The sequence below is a fragment of the Panulirus ornatus genome, chromosome 14, assembly GCF_036320965.1.
Source record: "Panulirus ornatus isolate Po-2019 chromosome 14, ASM3632096v1, whole genome shotgun sequence".
Classification (NCBI taxonomy): Eukaryota; Metazoa; Arthropoda; class Malacostraca; order Decapoda; family Palinuridae; genus Panulirus; species Panulirus ornatus.
This window is the reverse complement of record NC_092237.1, coordinates 44,198,764-44,224,055: the sequence shown is the minus strand read 5'-3', so window position 1 is coordinate 44,224,055 and position 25,292 is coordinate 44,198,764. Positions and strand designations below refer to the sequence as shown.

Here is a 25,292-nt window from a genome sequence, read left to right as displayed (position 1 = left end):
ATGCCCACACAACACACATTTCTTTTTCATACTTTTATCATTATCATTATTTCTATCATCAATATCAAATTACAACCCAGGTTCCCCTTCTTTAAGGTTGCAGCAACTTCATGGCTGCAACTATGGTCAGCAGCAGATAAATGATAGACTCTTGAAAAGAGAAGTTCTCTAGTAAGCGACTCTCCTCTTTGTCCACTTATGATTGTAAAACCTCCACAAAGGTGTCTTTTCACTCAGTGTAACCCTTTGCAGAGGAAGTCTTGTAACTACACCTACACACTTATGGTGATGGAGCCACAGAGCCACATGTTTTTAAGAGTGTACCCATTTCTTAAATCAAGAAGTCAATGAATACACAAGGATGAGAGGGAGATATAAAATAATCACTAGCATGAATATCAAGAATACCATATGTGAAACGCATATTGGAGAAAGTGATCATGTAGTACTTAAGTTTGATTAAGTGGTTAATGACATGGTTAATCACAAGGTAAAAAAAAAGGGCAGATACGAAACAGGTAGTGATGAAGTGAGTACTTTGAAGGACTACTGAATGTGGCTGATGAGGTGGTAAATATAGGGTATTTGGGATGGGGTAGTGTGTGAAGTGAGTGGTTTAGTGAAGAAAGATATGGTGGCGAAAGCCTTACATAAGATGAAATGAGGCAAGGTGGCTAGATTGGATGGTGTTGCAGTTGAATTCAATATGAAACAGGAGGACAGCTGTTCACTGGTTAAGCAGGATTTTCTATATATGTATGGATCATGGTGAGGTGCATGAGGAATGGCAAAATGCATGTAAAGTGCCATTATATCAAGGCAAGGGGAAGAAAGATGCGTGTTCAAATTGCAGAGGTATATGTCTGCAGGAGGGTACCAGGTAATTTGCATGGGAGGGTACCGACTGAGAAGGTGAAGGAATGTACAGAGCATCAGACTGGGGAGTAGCACTGTGGTTTCAGAAGGGGAAAAGGATATTTGGATCAGGTGTTTCATTTAAAGAATGTGTGAAAAATACTTAAGAAAAACAGATGGAATTGTATGTGGCATTCATGGATCTAAAAAGAGCATGTAATAGGGCTGATAGACATGCTTTGTGGAAGGTCTTAAGAATATACAGTGTGGGAGGAAAGCTGCTGGAAGCAGTTAGAAGTTTCTATCAATGGTGCATGGCATGTGTACAAATAAGAGAGCAGTGAATGGTTCTAAGTGAAGGTCAGTCCGTGGCAGGGGTGTGTGATGTCAACTTGATTGTTCAACTTGTTTATGGATGGTGTGGTGAGGGAGATAAACACAAGTCTTGGACAAGGGGCGAGTATGTAGTCTGTGAGAGATGACAGGGCCTGAGGAGCGAGTCAGTTGCTGTTTGCTGATGATACAGCACTGCATTGCAGAAGTTCGTGACTGAGGTTAGAAAGTATGAAAGGAGGATGTTGAGAGTAAATCTGAATAAAAACAAGGTTATTAGGCTTAGCAGGGTTGTGGAAAAAATTAGGCAAAAGCTGTCAGTATGAACATTAAGTATGGGCCTTTGCAAACACTGCGTTAGAGTTGCCTTCTGCCAGTGGCCTGTTGTGGCTGACAGACTAAAGATTAAGAGGTGACACTAGAGTTCACTATCTATGGAGATTCTGTTGCAATGGCCATCCCCTTGAGGGAGTTCCAGGTAGGAACATGCATCAGAGATACAGATATGCAGATAGAAAGGGAGTAATGTGGCAGTTGAGGGTATAATTGGGGGGTACAGGGCATTCAGTAAAGTGAATGGAAACAGTGAACAGCTAATAGAGTTGTGTGCTGAGAAGGGCCTAGTGATTGGGAATACCAGGTTAAAAAATGGAACATACATAAGTACTAATATGTGAATGGGAAAGATGGTCGGTGGTCATTACCAAATTACATACTACCTGATAGGCATTAAAAAGAGCCTTTTGGATATCAATTTGCAGAGGTGTTGCTGATGGGATGTCTGATTTTGACCTCGTGGAGGAAAGGGTGAAGATTGGAGGAAGTTTTAGGGAAAAAGAGACTTGCATGAAGAAACAAGGAGAGAATTAGGGCAGAATGGGAAAAGGTGAGAGTTAACAAAGCAAAAGGTGTGGGTAAAGTATGAGAGGTAATTAGAGCAGTGGTGGCATGTGTGAAAGAAACATGTGGCATGCATAGGGTTAGAAAGGGTAAGGTGCGGTGAGATGGCTACATGAAGATGCTAGTGAAAGAGAAATGTAGGGGTGGCACCAAAAAAGGAGGAGTGCAAATTATTAGATGTGCAAAGAAAGCAGAAGTAGATTGAGAGCAGGGGTTGAAAATGAGGGCAAATAAGTGCTAGAGTGAAAGGCAGTTAACAAAGTGCATAAAACATGAAAAGAAATGGGAACATCAGTGAAGCAGTCAAATGGGGATGTGTTAACAGGTAGTAATGAAGGAGATGGAGTGAGTATTTTGAAGGACTGGTGAAAGTGTTTGATGACAGGGTGGCAGACGTAGGGTGTCTGGGTCAAGGTGGAATGTGAAGTGAAAGAGCTATTGGAATTACAGTTGAATTTCTTAAAGCGGTTGACTGTACTGCTGGTTGGTTAATCATGATTTTTAACGTATGTATGGATCATAATGAGGCGTCTGAGGATTGGTAGAATGCATGTTTAGTGCCACTGTATATAAAGTCATATTTGTGAGAAATACTTAAGAGAAACAGATGAATTTGTATGTGGTGTTTAAAGATCTGGAGAAAGCACATGACAGGGTTGATAGTGTGTGTTGCAGAAGGTTTTAAGAATATGTGGCCTGGGAGGAAAGCCACTAGAAGCAGTAAGAAGTTTATATAAAGGGTGTAAGGGATGTGTATGAGCAGGAAGAGGAGATCGAGTGGTTCCAAGTGAAGGTTGGTCTGCCACAAGAGTGTGCGATGTCACCATGGATGTTTCATTTGTTTGTGGATGAAGTGGTGTGGGAGGTAAATTCATGGATCTTAGTGAGACAGGCAAGGATGCAGTCTTTATGGAATAAGGGGGCCGGGCAAGCCAGCCAGCTGGTGTTTGCTGATGACACAGCACTGGTAGCAAATTCAAGTGAGAAACTGCATTGTTGGTGACTGAGATTGGAAGTGTGTGTGAGAGGAGGAAGTTGAGAATAAATGTGAATAAAAGCAGAGTTATTAGGTTTACAAGGGTGAAGAGACAAGATAACTGGGGGAGGGAGTTTGAGTGGAGTAAACCTGGAGGAAGTGACGTGTTTTAGATATCTGGGAGCGGACAAGGCAGCAAATGAAACTACGAAAGCTGAAGTGAGTCACATGATGGGAAAGTAAGAAATTCAAAACCTGACAAAAGGTGAAACACAGTGGAATAAAATGACTTACATATAGTAATAGATATTCATATCATGCTAATCCATTAGCTGGATCATGGAAGAAACTGTGGAATACATTAATCCAATTTGATGCCTAAGATGATATTCAAGTTAACTGATTATGAGCAAGATAGCAACCTTAGAAAAACCAGGCTGTTTCTTTATAACATTAGTTTGAAGGAATAAGAATAAAAATAAGTTAATGAGCTTAAGCATTAGGAAATGATGATAAATAAGGATGGCTGTGGAAGAAAAAAATTCTGCAGAATGTTCAAAAAGTCAGCATTATGGAATAACTGCTCCTTTATGCAAGGATGTGATACTCTAGTTTTCCTGAACTTCACTTACCAAAATAGAATAAGAAAAAGTGATCAAACAGCACAAAAGGAATAAAGAAAACTGAGCAAAAAAGTAAGAAAAAGTAAGAAAGATAAACAGAGAGAAGAGACCATGAGAGGGGGATGTAGATGAGAGCTTCATAATATTGTATGATGTATGAGAAATACACAAGTAAATGAGCAATTGATAAAAATATGCATGTTAGTTAGGTTTAACGATGAAAGCAAAGATCCTTAAAGAAACCAACAACTGCAATGAGTGAACAAAAAATGTCTATGGGTATTTCACATGAGGGTAACTGCAAAATAACAGCTGAAAAGAACGACTTTCAGTTGTGAGAATAAAGGCATGGAGATGTTAGTCTTCTTTCTTCTTATGAAACAAATTAACATGTCAAGTTTATAGTCATGAACAACTCTAGTATGGTGAGGGAGTATGCTTACTTCAACATACAGGACACAAATAAGGTCTGCAAATGAGTTAGCCAAAATACAAAATGTATATTTATGTAGCTCCATGACAGTAAGAGTAAGAATTACAGTTTAAGATGTAAAATATCTACATACCAGCTTTCTTTGACATAATCCAGTAGGTTTTGAGGCTCTACATTAACTGCTGGCAAATTGGCGAGTGTTCGGCAATGTACCAATAAAGATGCAAGCCATGCAGCATCACCATTGCCTGTACTACTGCTACTTTCCTGATTTGTTTCACTAGTCTTGTCAACAACCTTCATCTCAGTGCATGTGCTTTGCTCTTCATATGTCAGCAAGAGTTGTACCAGATGAGCCAAGAAGCAGACTTGTAGCAGATGTAAATCCTGTAATAATCATTAGGCATCAAACACATGTACAAGAACAATATCATAAAACCTAGTTGGCACAGAAAAAAAAAATGTACATGTAAGGCTGTTCTTCAAGTGCTCAAAACCTTGTTATTCAGGTCCAAAATATGATCAGTTCTAAGCAAAGAGGCACTCTCCAAAAATCACAATTAAAATACATTATTCAAAGACAAATCTACTGCCATCTTACCAGAGATGTGGGCTCCTAACTTTGTAAAGCAATAATAAGTCAAAAGCAGAACCTATACAAACCACGTATGCTGTCTTCCACATGAAACAACAGTGAATGTAGTTTCCAAGGCCTAACGGTGATGTCTGTAATTACTATATCAGTGCCAATTCTGTCAATAAAACTGCTGTTGAGCAAGATACTATTCTCTCTACAAGTAAATTAAGTAGCATGAATATTGAAAAACTACAATAATTTCACAAGATGATACACAAACACTCAATCTCATGTGCTGATACTGAAAGCTGTAAAAATTTTCTTGTGGATGCTCTGAAAAAATATTGCATTTGCATCTATTAATAAGCATACTTTACATTACAGTACTATACTTTCTTTTAGCTGGTCTTAGGAGCCATCCTTTATCTATATGATTCATTCTATGGCCAAACTTCATTAATGACATGGCCTAGCCTGTAAGATGCTGAAACACACTTAAGGATGCACTGATTTAGATCAAATGGTCTTGATGAAAGTTATCTAAAAAACAATTCAAAAATGAAAAAAATCAAAGATTTAAAGAAAAATATTTTTCTCAACTTATGACAGGGTAAAGTATCAGTTAATCAATACAACTTTTTCTTAGGCATCTGATTACTTAAATGTCACAGCCTTTTCTGACAATAAAAAAAAAGTTATTCAATCATCACATTTTGGGTATGTTCCAGTAAACAGTGTGCTTGCAAAATCTAGCTGTACTTGCTCAAAACACTTTAAAAGTCACAGGTAAGAGTACTCTGGAGATTCTGACCATTTTGCAGTTCTTGTGGAGGTGAGGATCAGGGAGAAGTAGAGGTGTGATATATGGATGAATGTAGAGGTATGAATGTTGGCAAGCGAGATGAATCTGACAGAATGTAATCAGAAGTATGAAGGAAGGGTGACAGGAAGTTTGAATGAACATGCAATAATGTAGGGATTCAGTCATGTGTGAATAAGATGTTTAAAATGTTCAGAGAAAGATTATCTAAGGTTGTTGAAATAATAGTTGTATACAAGGTCATGAGATACATGAATAAAAGAGGAAAAGTATGGCAGAATGATGAGATTAGAAATGCTATCGAAGAGAAGTAGATATACCAAAAGGAAAGTACCAGCGGAAGTCTAACAAATGAGTGAGAATATACAATATGTAAGCATAATGTTAAGAGGCTGACTGAGGAAAGCAAAGAAAAAACAGATGGAGACTTTGGAAGAAAGCTGTGAGAAAAGTTTAGGGAAAATAAGAAATTGTACTGTAGGAGGTGAAAAAGGAAAGATGTGGATGCAATAGTGGAAATGTAAATGTGAAAAGTAAAGAGGGGGAGTTGCTCAATAAAAAGGAGGAAGTGAAAGGAAGATGGAGAGCATTTTGAAGAACTAATGAATATGGGAGAGGGTGAGGCAGCAATTGTTACATGCATGGATATGGAGGATAGAAGAAAAAGGATACAAGCGCCTATAACAAGAAGGGAGGTAAAAAAGGTGATACTGAAGTTGAAGATAGGAAAGGCACCTGGAGTTAATGGGATTACAGCTGAAATGTCTAAGTACAGAGGAGAGTGTGTGATAAGAGTGGATGCTTTTGTTATGTAATTTTTTAGCATGGAAACAGAAGGTTGTGCCTGAGGACTGGGTGAAAGCTATTACTGTTTCTTTATTCAAAGGAAACACTGATAAGGATGTATATAACAATCATCTGGGAATAAGTCTTAAGTATACAAAAAAAAAAGTGTATGAAAGAGTGTCTATGAAAAGTTGGGGATGTGTGGATCAGATTTTTGTGGTGAATAAGACTATAGAAACATGAAAGATAAGAAGCTAAATGCAGATCTAATAGATCTGTAGAAAGCATATAACAGTCAAGTGGCATGCTTTATGGGATGTGTTATGGATAAATGGGGTTGGGGCGACTGCAGAAGGTGTGAAAGCCTTCTACAGAGTACCAAGTGCACGTTTAAGAATGGATGAGGAGTTGAGCATATGTGGGTAAGAATCAAAGCTGTGTGATGTCACTATGGCTCTTTAACATATATATGGATGGAGTGAGAAGATAGATGAAAGAAAAACTTGAGAAAGGGGTTGGAGATGGAGTGTAGTGCTGAGGGATGGTGGCAAGTGAAAAGCCTGTTTGCAGATGATACTGTGTTGTTTTATGAGAGTGAGGAGTTACAGAAAGAAGCAATATATTTTTCATGATGTGTGAAGTGCAGGCAACTGAGGGAAAATGCAGGCAAACATATAGTAATGGTATCTGCAAGGAAACAGGATGTAGCAGTCAGCATTCCTGACCATGAAGCATTCACGAGCCACCCATGATAGAGCACTTAGGTTCGAATTCTGGTTAAGACAGTTGGTCCACGGTCAACACAGCTGTTCATCCACCTCCAGGGGCTGGTCAATAAAATGGGTACCAAGCTCAGACAAGGCTGTGTATGTATGTATATACATACATACATACATACACACATATATGTATATTCTATATCTTTATTTATTTTGCTTTGTCGCTGTCTCCTGCGTTTGCGAGGTAGCGCAAGGAAACAGACGAAAGAAATGGCCCAACCCACTCCCATACACATGTATATACATACATGTCCACATGCAAATATACATACCCATACATCTCAATGTACACATATATATACACACCCAGACACATACATATATACACATGAACAATATTCACACTGTCTGCCTTTATTCATTCCCATCGCCACCTCGCCACACATGGAATAACATCCCCCTCCCCCCTCATGTGTGCGAGGTAGTGCTAGGAAAAGACAACAACGGCCACATTCGTTCACACTCAGTCTCTAGCTGTCACGCAATAATGCCAGAAACCACAGCTCCCTTTCCACATCCAGGCCCCACACAACTTTGAATGGTTTACCCCAGACGCTTCACATGCCCTGATTCACTCCATTGACAGCACGTCGACCCCAGTATACCACATCGATCCAATTCGCTCTATTCCTTGCACGCCTTTCACCCTCCTGAATGTTCAGGCCCCGATCACACAAAATCTTTACTCCATCTTTCCACCTCCAATTTGGTTTCCCACTTCTCCTCGTTCCCTCCACCTCCGACACATATATCCTCTTGGTCAATCTTTCCTCACTCATTCTCTCCATGTGCCCAAACCATTTCAAAACACCCTCTTCTGCTCTCTCAACCACGCTCTTTTTATTTCCACACATCTCTCTTACCCTTACATTACTTACTCGATCAAACCACCTCATACCACATATTGTCCTCAAACATCTCATTTCCAGCACATCCACCCTCCTGCGCACAACTCTATCCACAGCCCACGCCTCGCAACCATACAACATTGTTGGAACCACTATTCCTTCAAACATACCCATTTTTGCTTTACGAGATAATGTTCTCGACTTCCATACATTCTTCAAGGCTCCCAGGATTTTCGCCCCCTTCCCAATCCTATGATTCGCTTCCGCTTCCATGGTTTCATCCGCTGCCAGATCCACTCCCAGATATCTAAAACACTTTACTTCCTCCAGTTTTTCTCCATTCAAACTTACCTCCCAATTGACTTGACCCTCAACCCTACTGTACCTGATAATCTTGCTCTTATTCACATTTACTCTTAACTTTCTTCTTTCACACACTTTACCAAACTCAGTCACCAGCTTCAGCAGTTTCTCACATGAAACAGCCACCAGTGCTGTATCATCAGCGAACAACAACTGACTCACTTCCCAAGCTCTCTCATCCACAAGAGACTTCATACTTGCCCCTCTTGCATTCACCTCCCTAACAACCCCATCCATAAACAAATTAAACAACCATGGAGACATCACACACCCCTGCCGCAAACCTACATTCACTGAGAACCAATCACTTTCCTCTCTTCCTACACGTACACATGCCTTACATCCTTGATAAAAACTTTTCACTGCTTCTAACAATTTGCCTCCCACACCATATATTCTTAATACCTTCCACAGAGCATCTCTATCAACTCTATCATATGCCTTCTCCAGATCCATAAATGCTACATGCAAATCCATATGTATATATATATATATATATATATATATATATATATATATATATTATCCCTGGGGAAAGGGGAGAAAGAATACTTCCCACGTATTCCCTGCGTGTCGTAGAAGGCGACTAAAAGGGGAGGGAGCGGGGGGCTGGAAATCCTCCCCTCCCGTTTTTTTTTTTTTTTTTTTCTTTTTTTTTTTTCCAAAAGAAGGAACAGAGAATTGGGCCAGGTGAGGGTATTCCCTCAAGGCCCAGTCCTCTGTTCTTAACGCTACCTCGCTAATGCGGGAAATGGCAAATAGTTTGAAAAAAAAAAAAAAAAAAAAAAAAAATATATATATATATATATATATATATATATATATATATATATATATATATATATATATATATATATGCCTCTCTCTTCTCTTTCACTAATACTCTTACTTCTTCATCCCACCACTCACTACCCTTTCTAATCAACCCACCTCCCACTCTTCTCATGCCACAAGCATCTTTTGCGCAATCCATCACTGATTCCCTAAATACATCCCATTCCTCCCCCACTCCCCTTACTTCCATTGTTCTCACCTTTTTCCATTCTGTACTCAGTCTCTCCTGGTACTTCCTCACACAGGTCTCCTTCTCAAGCTCACTTACTCTCACCACCCTCTTCACCCCAACATTCACTCTTCTTTTCTGAAAACCCATACAAATCTTCACCTTAGCCTCCACAAGATAATGATCAGACATCCCTCCAGTTGCACCTCTCAGCACATTAACATCCAAAAGTCTCTCTTTCGCACGCCTGTCAATTAACACGTAATCCAATAACGCTCTCTGGCCATCTCTCCTACTTACATAAGTATACTTATGTATATCTCGCTTTTTAAACCAGGTATTCCCAATCATCAGTCCTTTTTCAGCACATAAATCTACAAGCTCTTCACCATTTCCATTTACAACACTGAACACCCCATGTATACCAATTATTCCCTCAACTGCCACATTACTCACCTTTGCATTCAAATCACCCATCACTATGACCCGGTCTCGTGCATCAAAACCACTAACACACTCATTCAGCTGCTCCCAAAACACTTGCCTCTCTTGATCTTTCTTCTCATGGCCAGGTGCATATGCACCAATAATCACCCACCTCTCTCCATCAACTTTCAGTTTTACCCATATTAATCGAGAATTTACTTTCTTACACTCTATCACATACTCCCACAACTCCTGTTTCAGGAGTATTGCTACTCCTTCCCTTGCTCTTGTCCTCTCACTAACCCCTGACTTTACTCCCCAGACATTCCCAAACCACTCTTCCCCTTTACCCTTGAGCTTCGTTTCACTCAGAGCCAAAACATTCAGGTTCCTTTCCTCAAACATACTACCTATCTCTCCTTTTTTCACATCTTGGTTACATCCACACACATTTAGGCACCCCACTCTGAGCCTTCGAGGAGGATGAGCACTCCCAGCGTGACTCCTTCTTCTGTTTCCCATTTTAGAAAGTTAACACAAGGAGGGGAGGATTTCTGGCCCCCCGCTCCCGTCCCCTCTAGTCGCTTTCTACGACACGCGAGGAATACGTGGGAAGTATTCTTTCACCCCTATCCCCAGGGATAATATACATATATATATACATATACACATACACACACATACACATACATACGCACATACACACACACACACACACACATACATATACATATACATATACATATATATTTTTGCAGGGAAAAAATGCAATTGAGTGGGAGATGTATAAAAGAAAGAGCCAGGAGGTCAAGAGAAAGGTGCAAGAGGTGAAAAAAAGGGCAAATGAGAGTTGGGGTGAGAGAGTATCATTAAATTTTAGGGAGAATAAAAAGATGTTCTGGAAGGAGGTAAATAAAGTGCGTAAGACAAGGGAGCAAATGGGAACTTCAGTGAAGGGCGCAAATGGGGAGGTGATAACAAGTAGTGGTGATGTGAGAGGGAGATGGAGTGAGTATTTTGAAGGTTTGTTGAATGTGTTTGATGATAGAGTGGCAGATATAGGGTGTTTTGGTCGAGGTGGTGTGCAAAGTGAGAGGATTAGGGAAAATGATTTGGTAAACAGAGAAGAGGTAGTGAAAGCTTTGCGGAAGATGAAAGCCGGCAAGGCAGCAGGTTTGGATGGTATTGCAGTGGAATTTATTAAAAAAGGGGGTGACTGTATTGTTGACTGGTTGGTAAGGTTATTTAATGTATGTATGACTCATGGTGAGGTGCCTGAGGATTGGCGGAATGCGTGCATAGTGCCATTGTACAAAGGCAAAGGGGATAAGAGTGAGTGCTCAAATTACAGAGGTATAAGTTTGTTGAGTATTCCTGGTAAATTATATGGGAGGGTATTGATTGAGAGGGTGAAGGCATGTACAGAGCATCAGATTGGGGAAGAGCAGTGTGGTTTCAGAAGTGGTAGAGGATGTGTGGATCAGGTGTTTGCTTTGAAGAATGTATGTGAGAAATACTTAGAAAAGCAAATGGATTTGTATGTAGCATTTATGGATCTGGAGAAGGCATATGATAGAGTTGATAGAGATGCTCTGTGGAAGGTATTAAGAATATATGGTGTGGGAGGAAAGTTGTTAGAAGCAGTGAAAAGTTTTTATCGAGGATGTAAGGCATGTGTACGTGTAGGAAGAGAGGAAAGTGATTGGTTCTCAGTGAATGTAGGTTTGTGGCAGGGGTGTGTGATGTCTCCATGGTTGTTTAATTTGTTTATGGATGGGGTTGTTAGGGAGGTAAATGCAAGAGTTTTGGAAAGAGGGGCAAGTATGAAGTCTGTTGGGGATGAGAGAGCTTGGGAAGTGAGTCAGTTGTTGTTCGCTGATGATACAGCGCTGGTGGCTGATTCATGTGAGAAACTGCAGAAGCTGGTGACTGAGTTTGGAAAAGTGTGTGGAAGAAGAAAGTTAAGAGTAAATGTGAATAAGAGCAAGGTTATTAGGTACAGTAGGGTTGAGGGTCAAGTCAATTGGGAGGTGAGTTTGAATGGAGAAAAACTGGAGGAAGTGAAGTGTTTTAGATATCTGGGAGTGGATCTGGCAGCGGATGGAACCATGGAAGCGGAAGTGGATCATAGGGTGGGGGAGGGGGCGAAAATCCTAGGGGCCTTGAAAAATGTGTGGAAGTCGAGAACATTATCTCGGAAAGCAAAAATGGGTATGTTTGAAGGAATAGTGGTTCCAACAATGTTGTATGGTTGCGAGGCGTGGGCTATGGATAGAGTTGTGCGCAGGAGGATGGATGTGCTGGAAATGAGATGTTTGAGGACAATGTGTGGGGTGAGGTGGTTTGATCGAGTGAGTAACGTAAGGGTAAGAGAAATGTGTGGAAATAAAAAGAGCGTGGTTGAGAGAGCAGAAGAGGGTGTTTTGAAGTGGTTTGGGCACATGGAGAGGATGAGTGAGGAAAGATTGACCAAGAGGATATATGTGTCGGAGGTGGAGGGAACAAGGAGAAGAGGGAGACTAAATTGGAGGTGGAAAGATGGAGTGAAAAAGATTTTGTGTGATCGGGGCCTGAACATGCAGGAGGGTGAAAGGAGGGCAAGGAATAGAGTGAATTGGAGCGATGTGGTATACCGGGGTTGACGTGCTGTCAGTGGATTGAAGCAAGGCATGTGAAGCGTCTGGGGTAAACCATGGAAAGCTGTGTAGGTATGTATATTTGCGTGTGTGGACGTATGTATATACATGTGTATGGGGGGGGGGGGTTGGGCCATTTCTTTCGTCTGTTTCCTTGCGCTACCTCGCAAACGCGGGAGACAGCGACAAAGTATAATAAAAAAAAAATAAAAAAAAATAAAATAAAAAAATCTTGACTACTTAGGTAGGGTTCTTCAGATTTTTGTACAGTTTATTTCATTTTTGTACATCAGTTAAACTGTATTTTTCATGATATTCTACTGCACCTTATTTGATGCTTATGACAAAAAATGAATGAGAAATTAGTCCTCTTCAGGCATTTTCATAATTACAAATAACTTTATAAACCACCTAAAATATGAGTAGCCACTTTTGATAAGTAGGTGAAGTATTGGTAAATTTTAACAAGGAGAAGGCATATGATAGAGTTGATAGAGATGCTCTGTGGAAGGTATTAAGAATATATGGTGTGGGAGGAAAGTTGTCAGAAGCAGTGAAAAGTTTTTATCGAGGATGTAAGGCATGTGTACGTGTAGGAAGAGAGGAAAGTGATTGGTTCTCAGTGAATGTAGGTTTGCGGCAGGGGTGTGTGATGTCTCCATGGTTGTTTAATTTGTTTATGGATGGGGTTGTTAGGGAGGTAAATGCAAGAGTTTTGGAAAGAGGGGCAAGTATGAAGTCTGTTGGGGATGAGAGAGCTTGGGAAGTGAGTCAGTTGTTGTTCACTGATGATACAGCGCTGGTGGCTGATTCATGTGAGAAACTGCAGAAGCTGGTGACTGAGTTTGGTAAAGTGTGTGGAAGAAGAAAGTTAAGAGTAAATGTGAATGAGAGCAAGGCTATTAGGTACAGTAGGGTTGAGGGTCAAGTCAATTGGGAGGTGAGTTTGAATGGAGAAAAACTGGAGGAAGTGAAGTGTTTTAGATATCTGGGAGTGGATCTGGCAGCGGATGGAACCATGGAAGCGGAAGTGGATCATAGGGTGGGGGAGGGGGCAAAAATTCTGGGGGCCTTGAAGAATGTGTGGAAGTCGAGAACATTATCTCAGAAAGCAAAAATGGGTATGTTTGAAGGAATAGTGGTTCCAACAATGTTGTATGGTTGCGAGGCGTGGGCTATGGATAGAGTTGTGTGCAGGAGGATGGATGTGCTGGAAATGAGATGTTTGAGGACAATGTGTGGTGTGAGGTGGTTTGATCGAGTAAGTAACTTAAGGGTAACAGAGATGTGTGGAAATAAAAAGAGCGTGGTTGAGAGAGTAGAAGAGGGTGTTTTGAAGTGGTTTGGGCACATGGAGAGAATGAGTGAGGAAAGATTGACCAAGAGGATATATGTGTCAGAGGTGGAGGGAACGAGGAGAAGAGGGAGACCAAATTGGAGGTGGAAAGATGGAGTGAAAAAGATTTTGTGTGATCGGGGCCTGAACATGCAGGAGGGTGAAAGGAGGGCAAGGAATAGAGTGAATTGGAGTGATGTGGTATACCGGGGTTGACGTGCTGTCAGTGGATTGAATCAAGGCATGTGAAGCGTCTGGGGTAAACCATGGAAAGCTGTGTAGGTATGTATATTTGCGTGTGTGGACATATGTATATACATGTGTAGGGGGGGGGGGGGGCATTTCTTTTGTCTGTTTCCTTGTGCTACTTCGCAAACGCGGGAGACAGCGACAAAGTATAATAATAATAATAATAATAATAATATATATATATATATATATATATATATATATATATATATATATATATGATACTCTCTCACCCCAACTCTCATTTGCCCTTTTTTTCACCTCTTCCACCTTTCTCTTGACCTCCTGTCTCTTTCTTTTATACATCTCCCACTCAATTGCATTTTTTCCCTGCAAAAATCGTCCAAATGCCTCTCTCTTCTCTTTCACTAATACTCTTACTTCTTCATCCCACCACTCACTACCCTTTCTAATCAACCCACCTCCCACTCTTCTCATGCCACAAGCATCTTTTGCGCAATCAATCACTGATTCCCTAAATACATCCCATTCCTCCCCCACTCCCCTTACTTCCATTGTTCTCACCTTTTTCCATTCTGTACTCAGTCTCTCCTGGTACTTCCTCACACAAGTCTCCTTCCCAAGCTCACTTACTCTCTCCACCCTCTTCACCCCAACATTCACTTTTTTTTTCTGAAAACCCATACAAATCTTCACCTTAGCCTCCACAAGATAATGATCAGACATCCCTCCAGTTGCACCTCTCAGCACATTAACATCCAAAAGTCTCTCTTTCGCACGCCTGTCAATTAACACGTAATCCAATAACGCTCTCTGGCCATCTCTCCTACTTACATAAGTATACTTATGTATATCTCGCTTTTTAAACCAGGTATTCCCAATCATCAGTCCTTTTTCAGCACATAAATCTACAAGCTCTTCACCATTTCCATTTACAACACTGAACACCCCATGTATACCAATTATTCCCTCAACTGCCACATTACTCACCTTTGCATTCAAATCACCCATCACTAAAACCCGGTCTCGTGCATCAAAACCACTAACACACTCATTCAGCGGCTCCCAAAACACTTGCCTCTCTTGAACTTTCTTCTCATGCCCAGGTGCATATGCACCAATAATCACCCACCTCTCTCCATCAACTTTCAGTTTTACCCATATTAATTGAGAATTTACTTTCTTACACTCTATCACATACTCCCACAACTCCTGTTTCAGGAGTATTGCTACTCCTTCCCTTGCTCTTGTCCTCTCACTAACCCCTGACTTTACTCCCCAGACATTCCCAAACCACTCTTCCCCTTTACCCTTGAGCTTCGTTTCACTCAGAGCCAAAACACCCAGGTTCCTTTCCTCAAACATTAAATTTTAGGGAGAATAAAAAGATGTTCTGGAAGGAGGTATATAAAGTGCGTAAGACAAGGGAGCAAATGGGAACTTCAGTGAAGGGCGCAAATGGGGAGGTGATAACAAGTAGTGGTGATGTGAGAAGGAGATGGAGTGAGTATTTTGAAGGTTTGTTGAATGTGTTTGATGATAGAGTGGCAGATATAGGGTGTCTTGGTCGAGGTGGTGTGCAAAGTGAGAGGGTTAGGGAAAATGATTTGGTAAACAGAGAAGAGGTAGTGAAAGCTTTGCAGAAGATGAAAGCCGGCAAGGCAGCAGGTTTGGATGGTATTGCAGTGGAATTTATTAAAAAAGGGGGTGACTGTATTGTTGACTGGTTGGTAAGGTTATTTAATGTATGTATGACTCATGGTGAGGTGCATAAGGATTGGCAAAATGCGTGCATAGTGCCATTGTACAAAGGCAAAGGGGATAAGAGTGAGTGCTCAAATTACAGAGGTATAAGTTTGTTGAGTATTCCTGGTAAATTATATGGGAGGGTATTGATTGAGAGGGTGAAGGCATGTACAGAGCATCAGATTGGGGAAGAGCAGTGTGGTTTCAGAAGTGGTAGAGGATGTGTGGATCAGGTGTTTGCTTTGAAGAATGTATGTGAGAAATACTTAGAAAAGCAAATGGATTTGTATGTAGCATTTATGGATCTGGAGAAGGCATATGATAGAGTTGATAGAGATGCTCTGTGGAAGGTATTAAGAATATATGGTGTGGGAGGAAAGTTGTTAGAAGCAGTGAAAAGTTTTTATCGAGGATGTAAGGCATGTGTACGTGTAGGAAGAGAGGAAAGTGATTGGTTCTCAGTGAATGTAGGTTTGCGGCAGGGGTGTGTGATGTCTCCATGGTTGTTTAATTTGTTTATGGATGGGGTTGTTAGGGAGGTAAATGCAAGAGTCTTGGAAAGAGGGGCAAGTATGAAGTCTGTTGGGGATGAGAGAGCTTGGAAAGTGAGTCAGTTGTTGTTCGCTGATGATACAGCGCTGGTGGCTGATTCATGTGAGAAACTGCAGAAGCTGGTGACTGAGTTTGGTAAAGTGTGTGGAATGAAGAAAGTTAAGAGTAAATGTGAATAAGAGCAAGGTTATTAGGTACAGTAGGGTTGAGGGTCAAGTCAATTGGGAGGTGAGTTTGAATGGAGAAAAACTGGAGGAAGTGAAGTGTTTTAGATATCTGGGAGTGGATCTGGCAGCGGATGGAAACATGGCAGCGGAAGTGGATCATAGGGTGGGGGAGGGGGCGAAAATTCTGGGAGCCTTGAAGAATGTGTGGAAGTCGAGAACATTATCTCGGAAAGCAAAAACGGGTATGTTTGAAGGAATAGTGGTTCCAACAATGTTGTATGGTTGCGAGGCGTGGGCTATGGATAGAGTTGTGCGCAGGAGGATGGATGTGCTGGAAATGAGATGTTTGAGGACAATGTGTGGTGTGAGGTGGTTTGATCGAGTAAGTAACGTAAAGGTAAGAGAGATGTGTGGAAATAAAAAGAGCGTGGTTGAGAGAGCAGAAGAGGGTATTTTGAAATGGTTTGGGCACATGGAGAGAATGAGTGAGGAAAGATTGACCAAGAGGATATATGTGTCGGAGGTGGAGGGAACGAGGAGAAGAGGGAGACCAAACTGGAGGTGGAAAGATGGAGTGAACAAGATTTTGTGTGATCGGGGCCTGAACATGCAGGAGGGTGAAAGGAGGGCAAGGAATAGAGTGAATTGGAGCGATGTGGTATACCGGGGTTGACGTGCTGTCAGTGGATTGAATCAAGGCATGTGAAGCGTCTGGGGTAAAATATATATATATATATATATATATATATATATATATATATATATATATATATATATATATATATATATATACATATATATATATATATATCTTTTCTTTTTCTTTCATACTATTCGCCATTTCCCGCATTAGCGAGGTAGCGTTAAGAACAGAGGACTGGGCCTTCGAGGGAATATCCTCACCTGGCCCCCTTCTCTGTTCCTTCTTTTGGAAAATTGAAAAAAAAAACGAGAGGGGAGGATTTCCAGCCATCCGCTCCCTCCCCTTTTAGTCGCCTTCTACGACACGCAGGGAATACGTGGGAAGTATTCTTTCTCCCCTATCCCCAGGGATATATATATATATATATATATATATATTTCTTTTTTTGCTTTGTCGCTGTCTCCCGCGTTTGCGAGGTAGCGCAAGGAAACAGACGAAAGAAATGGCCCAACCCACCCCCATACACATGTATATACATACGTCCACACACGCAAATATACATACCTACACAGCTTTCAATGGTTTACCCCATACGCTTCACATGCCCCGATTCAATCCACTGACAGCACGTCAACCCCGGTATACCACATCGCTCCAATTCACTCTATTCCTTGCCTGCCTTTCACCCTCCTGCATGTTCAGGCCCCGATCACACAAAATCTTTTTCACTCCATCTTTCCACCTCCAATTTGGTCTCCCTCTTCTCCTCGTTCCCTCCACCTCCGACACATATATCCTCTTGGTCAATCTTTCCTCACTCATTCTCTCCATGTGCCCAAACCATTTCAAAACACCCTCTTCTGCTCTCTCAACCACACTCTTTTTATTTCCACACATCTCTCTTACCCTTACGTTACTTACTCGATCAAACCACCTCATACCACACATTGTCCTCAAACATCTCATTTCCAGCACATCCATCCTCCTGCACACAACTCTATCCATAGCCCATGCCTCGCAACCATACAACGTTGTTCGAACCACTATTCCTTCAAACATACCCATTTTTGCTTTCCGAGATAATGTTCTCGACTTCCACACATTCTTCAAGGCTCCCAGAATTTTCGCCCCCTCCCCCACCCTATGATCCACTTCCGCTTCCATGGTTCCATCCGCTGCCAGATCCACTCCCAGATATCTAAAACACTTCACTTCCTCCAGTTTTTCTCCATTCAAACTCACCTCCCAATTGACTTGACCCTCAACCCTACTGTACCTAATAACCTTGCTCTTATTCACATTTACTCTTAACTTTCTTCTTTCACACACTTTACCAAACTCAGTCACCAGCTTCTGCAGTTTCTCACATGAATCAGCCACCAGCCCTGTATCATCAGCGAACAACAACTGACTCACTTCCCAAGCTCTCTCATCCCCAACAGACTTCATACTTGCCCTTACTTCCAAAACTCTTGCATTCACCTCCCTAACAACCCCATCCATAAACAAATTAAACAACCATGGAGACATCACACACCCCTGCCGCAAACCTACATTCACTGAGAACCAATCACTTTCCTCTCTTCCTACACGTACACATATATATATACATATATTTGCATGTGTGGACGTATGTATATACATGTGTATGGGGGTGGGCTGGGCCATTTCTTCCATCTGTTTCCTTGCGCTACCTCGCAAACGCGGGAGACAGCGGCAAAAAAAATATATATATAAATATATATATATATATATATATATATATATATATATATATATATATATATACATATATATATTTTTTTTTCTTTTTTTTTTTTGCTTTGTTGCTGTCTCCCGCGTTTGCGAGGTAGCGCAAGGAAACAGACAAAAGAAATGGCCCAACCCACGCAAATATACATACCTACACAGCTTTCCATGGTTTACCCCAGACGCTTCACATTCCCTGATTCAATGCACTGACAGCACGTCAGCCCCGGTATACCACATCGCTCCAATTCACTCTATTCCTTGCCCTCCTTTCACCCTCCTGCATGTTCAGGCCCCGATCACACAAAATCTTTTTCATTCCATCTTTCCACCTCCAATTTGGTCTCCCACTTCTTGTTCCCTCCACCTCCGACACATATATCCTCTTGGTCAATATTTCCTCACTCATTCTCTCCATGTGCCCAAACCATTTCAAAACACCCTCTTCTGCTCTCTCAACCACGCTCTTTTTATTTCCACACATTTCTCTTACCCTTACGTTACTTACTCAATCAAACCACCTCACACCACACATTGTCCTCAAACATCTCATTTCCAGCACATCCATCCTCCTGCGCACAATTCTATCCATAGCCCACGCCTCGCAACCATACAAAATTGTTGGATCCACTATTCCTTCAAACATACCCATTTTTGCTTTCCGAGATAACGTTCTCGACTTCCACACATTCTTCAAGGCTCCCAGGATTTTCGCCCCCTCCCCCACCCTATGATCTACTTCCGCCTCCATGGTTCCATCCGCTGCCAGATCCACTCCAAGATACCTAAAACACTCTACTTCCACTTTACTGCTGTTGGGGATGAGAGAGCTTGGGAAGTGAGCCAGTTGTTGTTCGCTGATGATACAGCACTGGTGGCTGATTCAAGTGTGAAACTGCAGAAGCTGGTGACTGAGTTTGGTAAAGTGTGTGGAAGAAGAAAGTTAAGAGTAAATGTGAATAAGAGCAAGGTTATTAGGTACAGTAGGGTTGAGGGTCAAGTCAATTGGGAGGTGAGTTTGAATGGAGAAAAACTGGAGGAAGTGAAGTGTTTTAGATATCTGGGAGTGGATCTGGCAGCGGATGGAACCATGGAAGCGGAAGTGGATCATAGGGTGGGGGAGGGGGCGAAAATTCTGGGGGCCTTGAAGAATGTGTGGAAGTCGAGAACATTATCTCGGAAAGCAAAAATGGGTATGTTTGAAAGAATAGTGGTTCCAACAATGTTGTATGGTTGCGAGGCGTGGGCTATGGATAGAGTTGTGCGCAGGAGGATGGATGTGCTGGAAATGAGATGTTTGAGGACAATGTGTGGTGTGAGGTGGTTTGATCGAGTGAGTAACGTAAGGGTAAGAGAGATGTGTGGAAATAAAAAGAGCGTGGTTGAGAGAGCAGAAGAGGGTGTTTTGAAGTGGTTTGGGCACAGGGAGAGGATGAGTGAGGAAAAATTGACCAAGAGGATATATGTGTCGGAGGTGGAGGGAACAAGGAGAAGAGGGAGACCAAATTGGAGGTGGAAAGATGGAGTGAAAAAGATTTTGTGTGATCGGGGCCTGAACATGCAGGAGGGTGAAAGGAGAGCAAGGAATAGAGTGAATCGGAGCGATGTGGTATACCGGGGCTGACGTGCTGTCAGTGGATTGAATCAAGGCATGTGAAGCATCTGGGGTAAACCATGGAAAGCTGTGTAGGTAAGTATATTTGCGTGTGTGGACGTATGTATATACATGTGTATGGGGGGGTTGGGCCATTTCTTTCGTTTGTTTCCTTGCGCTACCTCGCAAACGCGGGAGACAGCGACAAAGTATAACAAAAGAAAAAAAAAAAAAAAAAAAAAAAAATATTTTTTTTCATACTATTCGCTATTTCCCGCGATAGCGAGGTAGTGTTAAGAACAGAGGACTGGGCCTCTGAGGAAACATCCTCACCCTTCTCTGTTCCTTCCTTTGGAAAAAGAAAAAAAAAAAAAAAAAAAAAAAAAAAAAAAAAGGAGGGGAAGATTTCCAGCCACCCGCTCCCTTCACTTTTAGTCGCCTTCTACGACACGCAGGAAATACGTGGGAAGTACTCTTTCTCCCCTATCCCCAGGGAATATATATATATATATATATATATATATATATATATATATATATATATATGCGCCCTTCACTGAAGTTCCCATTTGCTCCCTTGTCTTACGCACTTTGTTTACCTCCTTCCAGAACATCTTTTTATTCTCCCTAAAATTTAATGATACTCTCTCACCCCAACTCTCATTTGCCCTTTTTTTCACCTCTTGCACCTTTCTCTTGACCTCCTGTCTCTTTCTTTTATACGTCTCCACTCAATTGAATTTTTTCCCTGCAAAAATCGTCCAAAAGCCTCTCTCTTCTCTTTCACTAATACTCTTACTTCTTCATCCCAACACTCACTACCCTTTCTAATCAACCCACCTCCCACTCTTCTCATACCACAAGCATCTTTTGCGCAATCCATCACTGATTCCCTAAATACATCCCATTCCTCCCCCACTCCCCTTACTTCCATTGTTCTCACCTTTTTCCATTCTGTACTCAGTCTCTCCTGGTACTTCCTCACACAAGTCTCCTTCCCAAGCTCACTTACTCTCACCACCCTCTTCACCCCAACATTCACTCTTCTTTTCTGAAAACCCATACAAATCTTCACCTTAGCCTCCACAAGATAATGATCAGACATCCCTCCAGTTGCACCTCTCAGCACATTAACATCCAAAAGTCTCTCTTTCGCGCGCCTGTCAATTAACACGTAATCCAATAACGCTCTCTGGCCATCTCTCCTACTTACATAAGTATACTTATGTATATCTCGCTTTTTAAACCAGGTATTCCCAATCATCAGTCCTTTTTCAGCACATAAATCTACAAGCTCTTCACCATTTCCATTTACAACACTGAACACCCCATGTATACCAATTATTCCCTCAACTGGGGAGGTGATAACAAGTAGTGGTGATGTGAGAAGGAGATGGAGTGAGTATTTTGAAGGTTTGTTGAATGTTTTTGATGATAGAGTGGCAGATATAGGGTGTTTTGGTCGAGGTGGTGTGGAAAGTGCGAGGGTTAGGGAAAATGATTTGGTAAACAGAGAAGAGGTAGTAAAAGCTTTGCGGAAGATGAAAGCCGGCAAGGCAGCAGGTTTGGATGGTATTGCAGTGGAATTTATTAAAAAGGGGGGTGACTGTATTGTTGACTGGTTGGTAAGGTTATTTAATGTATGTATGACTAATGGTGAGGTGCCTGAGGATTGGCGGAATGCGTGCATAGTGCCATTGTACAAAGGCAAAGGGGATAAGAGTGAGTGCTCAAATTACAGAGGTATAAGTTTGTTGAGTATTCCTGGCAAATTATATGGGAGGGTATTGATTGAGAGGGTGAAGGCATGTACAGAGCATCAGATTGGGGAAGAGCAGTGTGGTTTCAGAAGTGGTAGAGGATGTGTGGATCAGGTGTTTGCTTTGAAGAATGTATGTGAGAAATACTTAGAAAAGCAAATGGATTTGTATGTAGCATTTATGGATCTAGAGAAGGCATATGATAGAGTTGATAGAGATGCTCTGTGGAAGGTATTAAAAATATATGGTGTGGGAGGCAAGTTGTTAGAAGCAGTGAAAAGTTTTTATCGAGGATGTAAGGCATGTGTACGTGTAGGAAGAGAGGAAAGTGATTGGTTCTCAGTGAATGTAGGTTTGCGGCAGGGGTGTGTGATGTCTCCATGGTTGTTTAATTTGTTTATGGATGGGGTTGTTAGGGAGGTGAATGCAAGAGTTTTGGAAAGAGGGGCAAGTATGAAGTCTGTTGGGGATGAGAGAGCTTGGGAAGTGAGTCAGTTGTTGTTCGCTGATGATACAGGGCTGGTGGCTGATTCATGTGAGAAACTGCAGAAGCTGGTGACTGAGTTTGGTAAAGTGTGTGAAAGAAGAAAGTTAAGAGTAAATGTGAATAAGAGCAAGGTTATTAGGTACAGTAGGGTTGAGGGTCAAGTCAACTGGGAGGTGAGTTTGAATGGAGAAAAACTGGAGGAAGTGAAGTGTTTTAGATATCTGGGAGTGGATCTGGTAGCGGAGGGAACCATGGAAGCGGAAGTGGATCATAGGGTGGGGGAGGGGGCGAAAATTCTGGGAGCCTTGAAGAATGTGTGGAAGTCGAGAACATTATCTCGGAGAGCAAAAATGGGTATGTTTGAAGGAATAGTGGTTCCAACAATGTTGTATGGTTGCGAGGCGTGGACTATGGATAGAGTTGTGCGCAGGAGGATGGATGTGCTGGAAATGAGATGTTTGAGGACAATGTGTGGTGTGAGGTGGTTTGATCGAGTAAGTAACGTAAGGGTAAGAGAGATGTGTGGAAATAAAAAGAGCGTGGTTGAGAGAGGAGAGGAGGGTGTTTTGAAATGGTCTGGTCACATGGAGAGATTGAGTGAGGAAAGATTGACCAAGAGGATATATGTGTCGGAGGTGGAGGGAACGAGGAGAAGAGGGAGACCAAATTGGAGGTGGAAAGATGGAGTGAAAAAGATTTTGTGTGATCGGGGCCTGAACATGCAGGAGGGTGAAAGGAGGGCAAGGAATAGAGTGAGTTGGAGCGATGTGGTATACCGGGGTTGACGTGCTGTCAGTGGATTGAATCAGGGCATGTGAAGTGTCTGGGGTAAACCATGGAAAGCTGTGTAGGTATGTATATTTGCGTGTGTGGACGTATGTATATACATGTGTATGGGGGTGGGTTGGGCCATTTCTTTCGTCTGTTTCCTTGCACTACCTTGCAAACGCGGGAGACAGCGACAAAGCAAAAAAAAAAAAAAAGAAAAAAAAAAATATATATATATATATATATATATATATATATATATATATATATATATATATATATATATATATATATATAAGCAGAAATGAATCATAGGGTGGGGTAGGGGGCGAAAAATCCTGGGATCCTTGAGGAATGTGTGGAAGTCGAGAACATTATCTCGGAAAGCAAAAATGGGTATGTTTGAAGGAATAGTGGTTCCAACAATGTTGTATGGTTGCGAGGTGTGAGCTATGGATAGAGTTGTGCGCAGGAGGGTGGATGTGCTGGAAATGAGATGTGTGAGGACAATGTGTGGTGTGAGGTGGTTTCATCGAGTAAGTAACGTAAGGGTAAGAGAGATGTGTGGAAAAAATAAAACGTGGTTGAGAGAGCAGAAGAGGGTATTTTGAAATGGTTTGGGCACATGGAGAGAATGAGTGAGGAAAGATTGACAAAGAGGATATATGTGTCGGAGGTGGAGGGAACGAGGAGAAGTGAAAGACCAAACTGGAGGTGGAAAGATGGAGTGAAAAAGATTTTGAGTGATCGGGGCCTGAACATGCAGGAGGGTGAAAGGCGGGCAAGGAATGGAATTAATTGGATCGATGTGGTATACCGGGGTTGACGTGCTGTCAGTGGATTGAATCAGCGCATGTGAAGCGTCTGGGGTAAACCATGGAAAGTGTGTGGGGCCTGGATGTAGAAAGGGAGCTGTGGTTTCGGGCATTATTGCATGACAGCAGGAGACTGAGTGTGAACGAATGGGGCCTTTGTTGTCTTTTCCTAGTGCTACCTCGCACACATGAGGGGGGAGGGGTATGGTATTCCATGTGTGGCCAGATGGCGATGGGAATGAATAGGGGCAGACAGTGTGAATTGTGTGCATGGGTACATATGTATGTGTCTGTGTGTGTGTATATATATGTGTACATTGAGATGTATAGGTATGTATATTTGCGTGTGTGGGCGTGCGTGTGTGTACATTGTGTATGGAGGTGGGTTGTGCCATTTCTTTCGTCTATTTCCTTGCGCTACCTCGCAAACGCGGGAGACAGCGACAAAGCAAAATAAATAAAATAAATAAATATATATATTTATTTACTTTGCATTGTCGCTGTCTCTCGCGTTAGTGAGGTAGCGCAAGGAAACAGACGAAAGAATGGCCCAACACGCCCACATACACATGTATATATATACACGTCCACATCCGCAAATATACATATCTATACATCTCAACGTATACATATATATATATAGACATATACATATATACACATGGACATGATTTATACTGTCTGCCTTTATTCATTCCCATCGCCACCCCGCCACAAATGGAATAACAACACCTCCCCCCTCATGTGTGTGGGGTAGAACTAGGAAAAGACAACAAAGGCCACATTCGTTCACACTCAGTCTCTAGCTGTCATGCAATAATGCACCGAAACCACAGCTCCCTTCCCACATCCAGGCCCCACAAAACTTTCCATGGTTTACCCCAGACGCTTCACATGCCTTGGTTCAATCCATTAACAGCAAGTCGACCACAGAATACCACATCATTCCAATTCACTCTATTCCTTGCACGCCTTTCACCCTCCTGTATGTTCAGGCCCCTGATCACTCAAAATCTTTTTCACTCCATCCTTCCACCTCCAATTTGGTCTCCCACATCTCGTTCACTCCATCTCTGACACACATATCCTCTTTGTCAATCTTTCCTC

General features: G+C 41.8%; 1 protein-coding gene across 1 annotated transcript in view; it reads right to left on the bottom strand.

Moving 5' to 3' along the window:
• Ubr1 (Ubr1 ubiquitin ligase) overlaps positions 1–25,292 on the bottom strand; it is a 514,997-nt gene that overhangs the window by 59,311 nt on the left and 430,394 nt on the right. Inside the window, 1 exon segment of the mRNA XM_071669737.1 lies at positions 4,254–4,507. Within this exon segment, the coding sequence (XP_071525838.1) occupies positions 4,254–4,507 (254 nt within the window).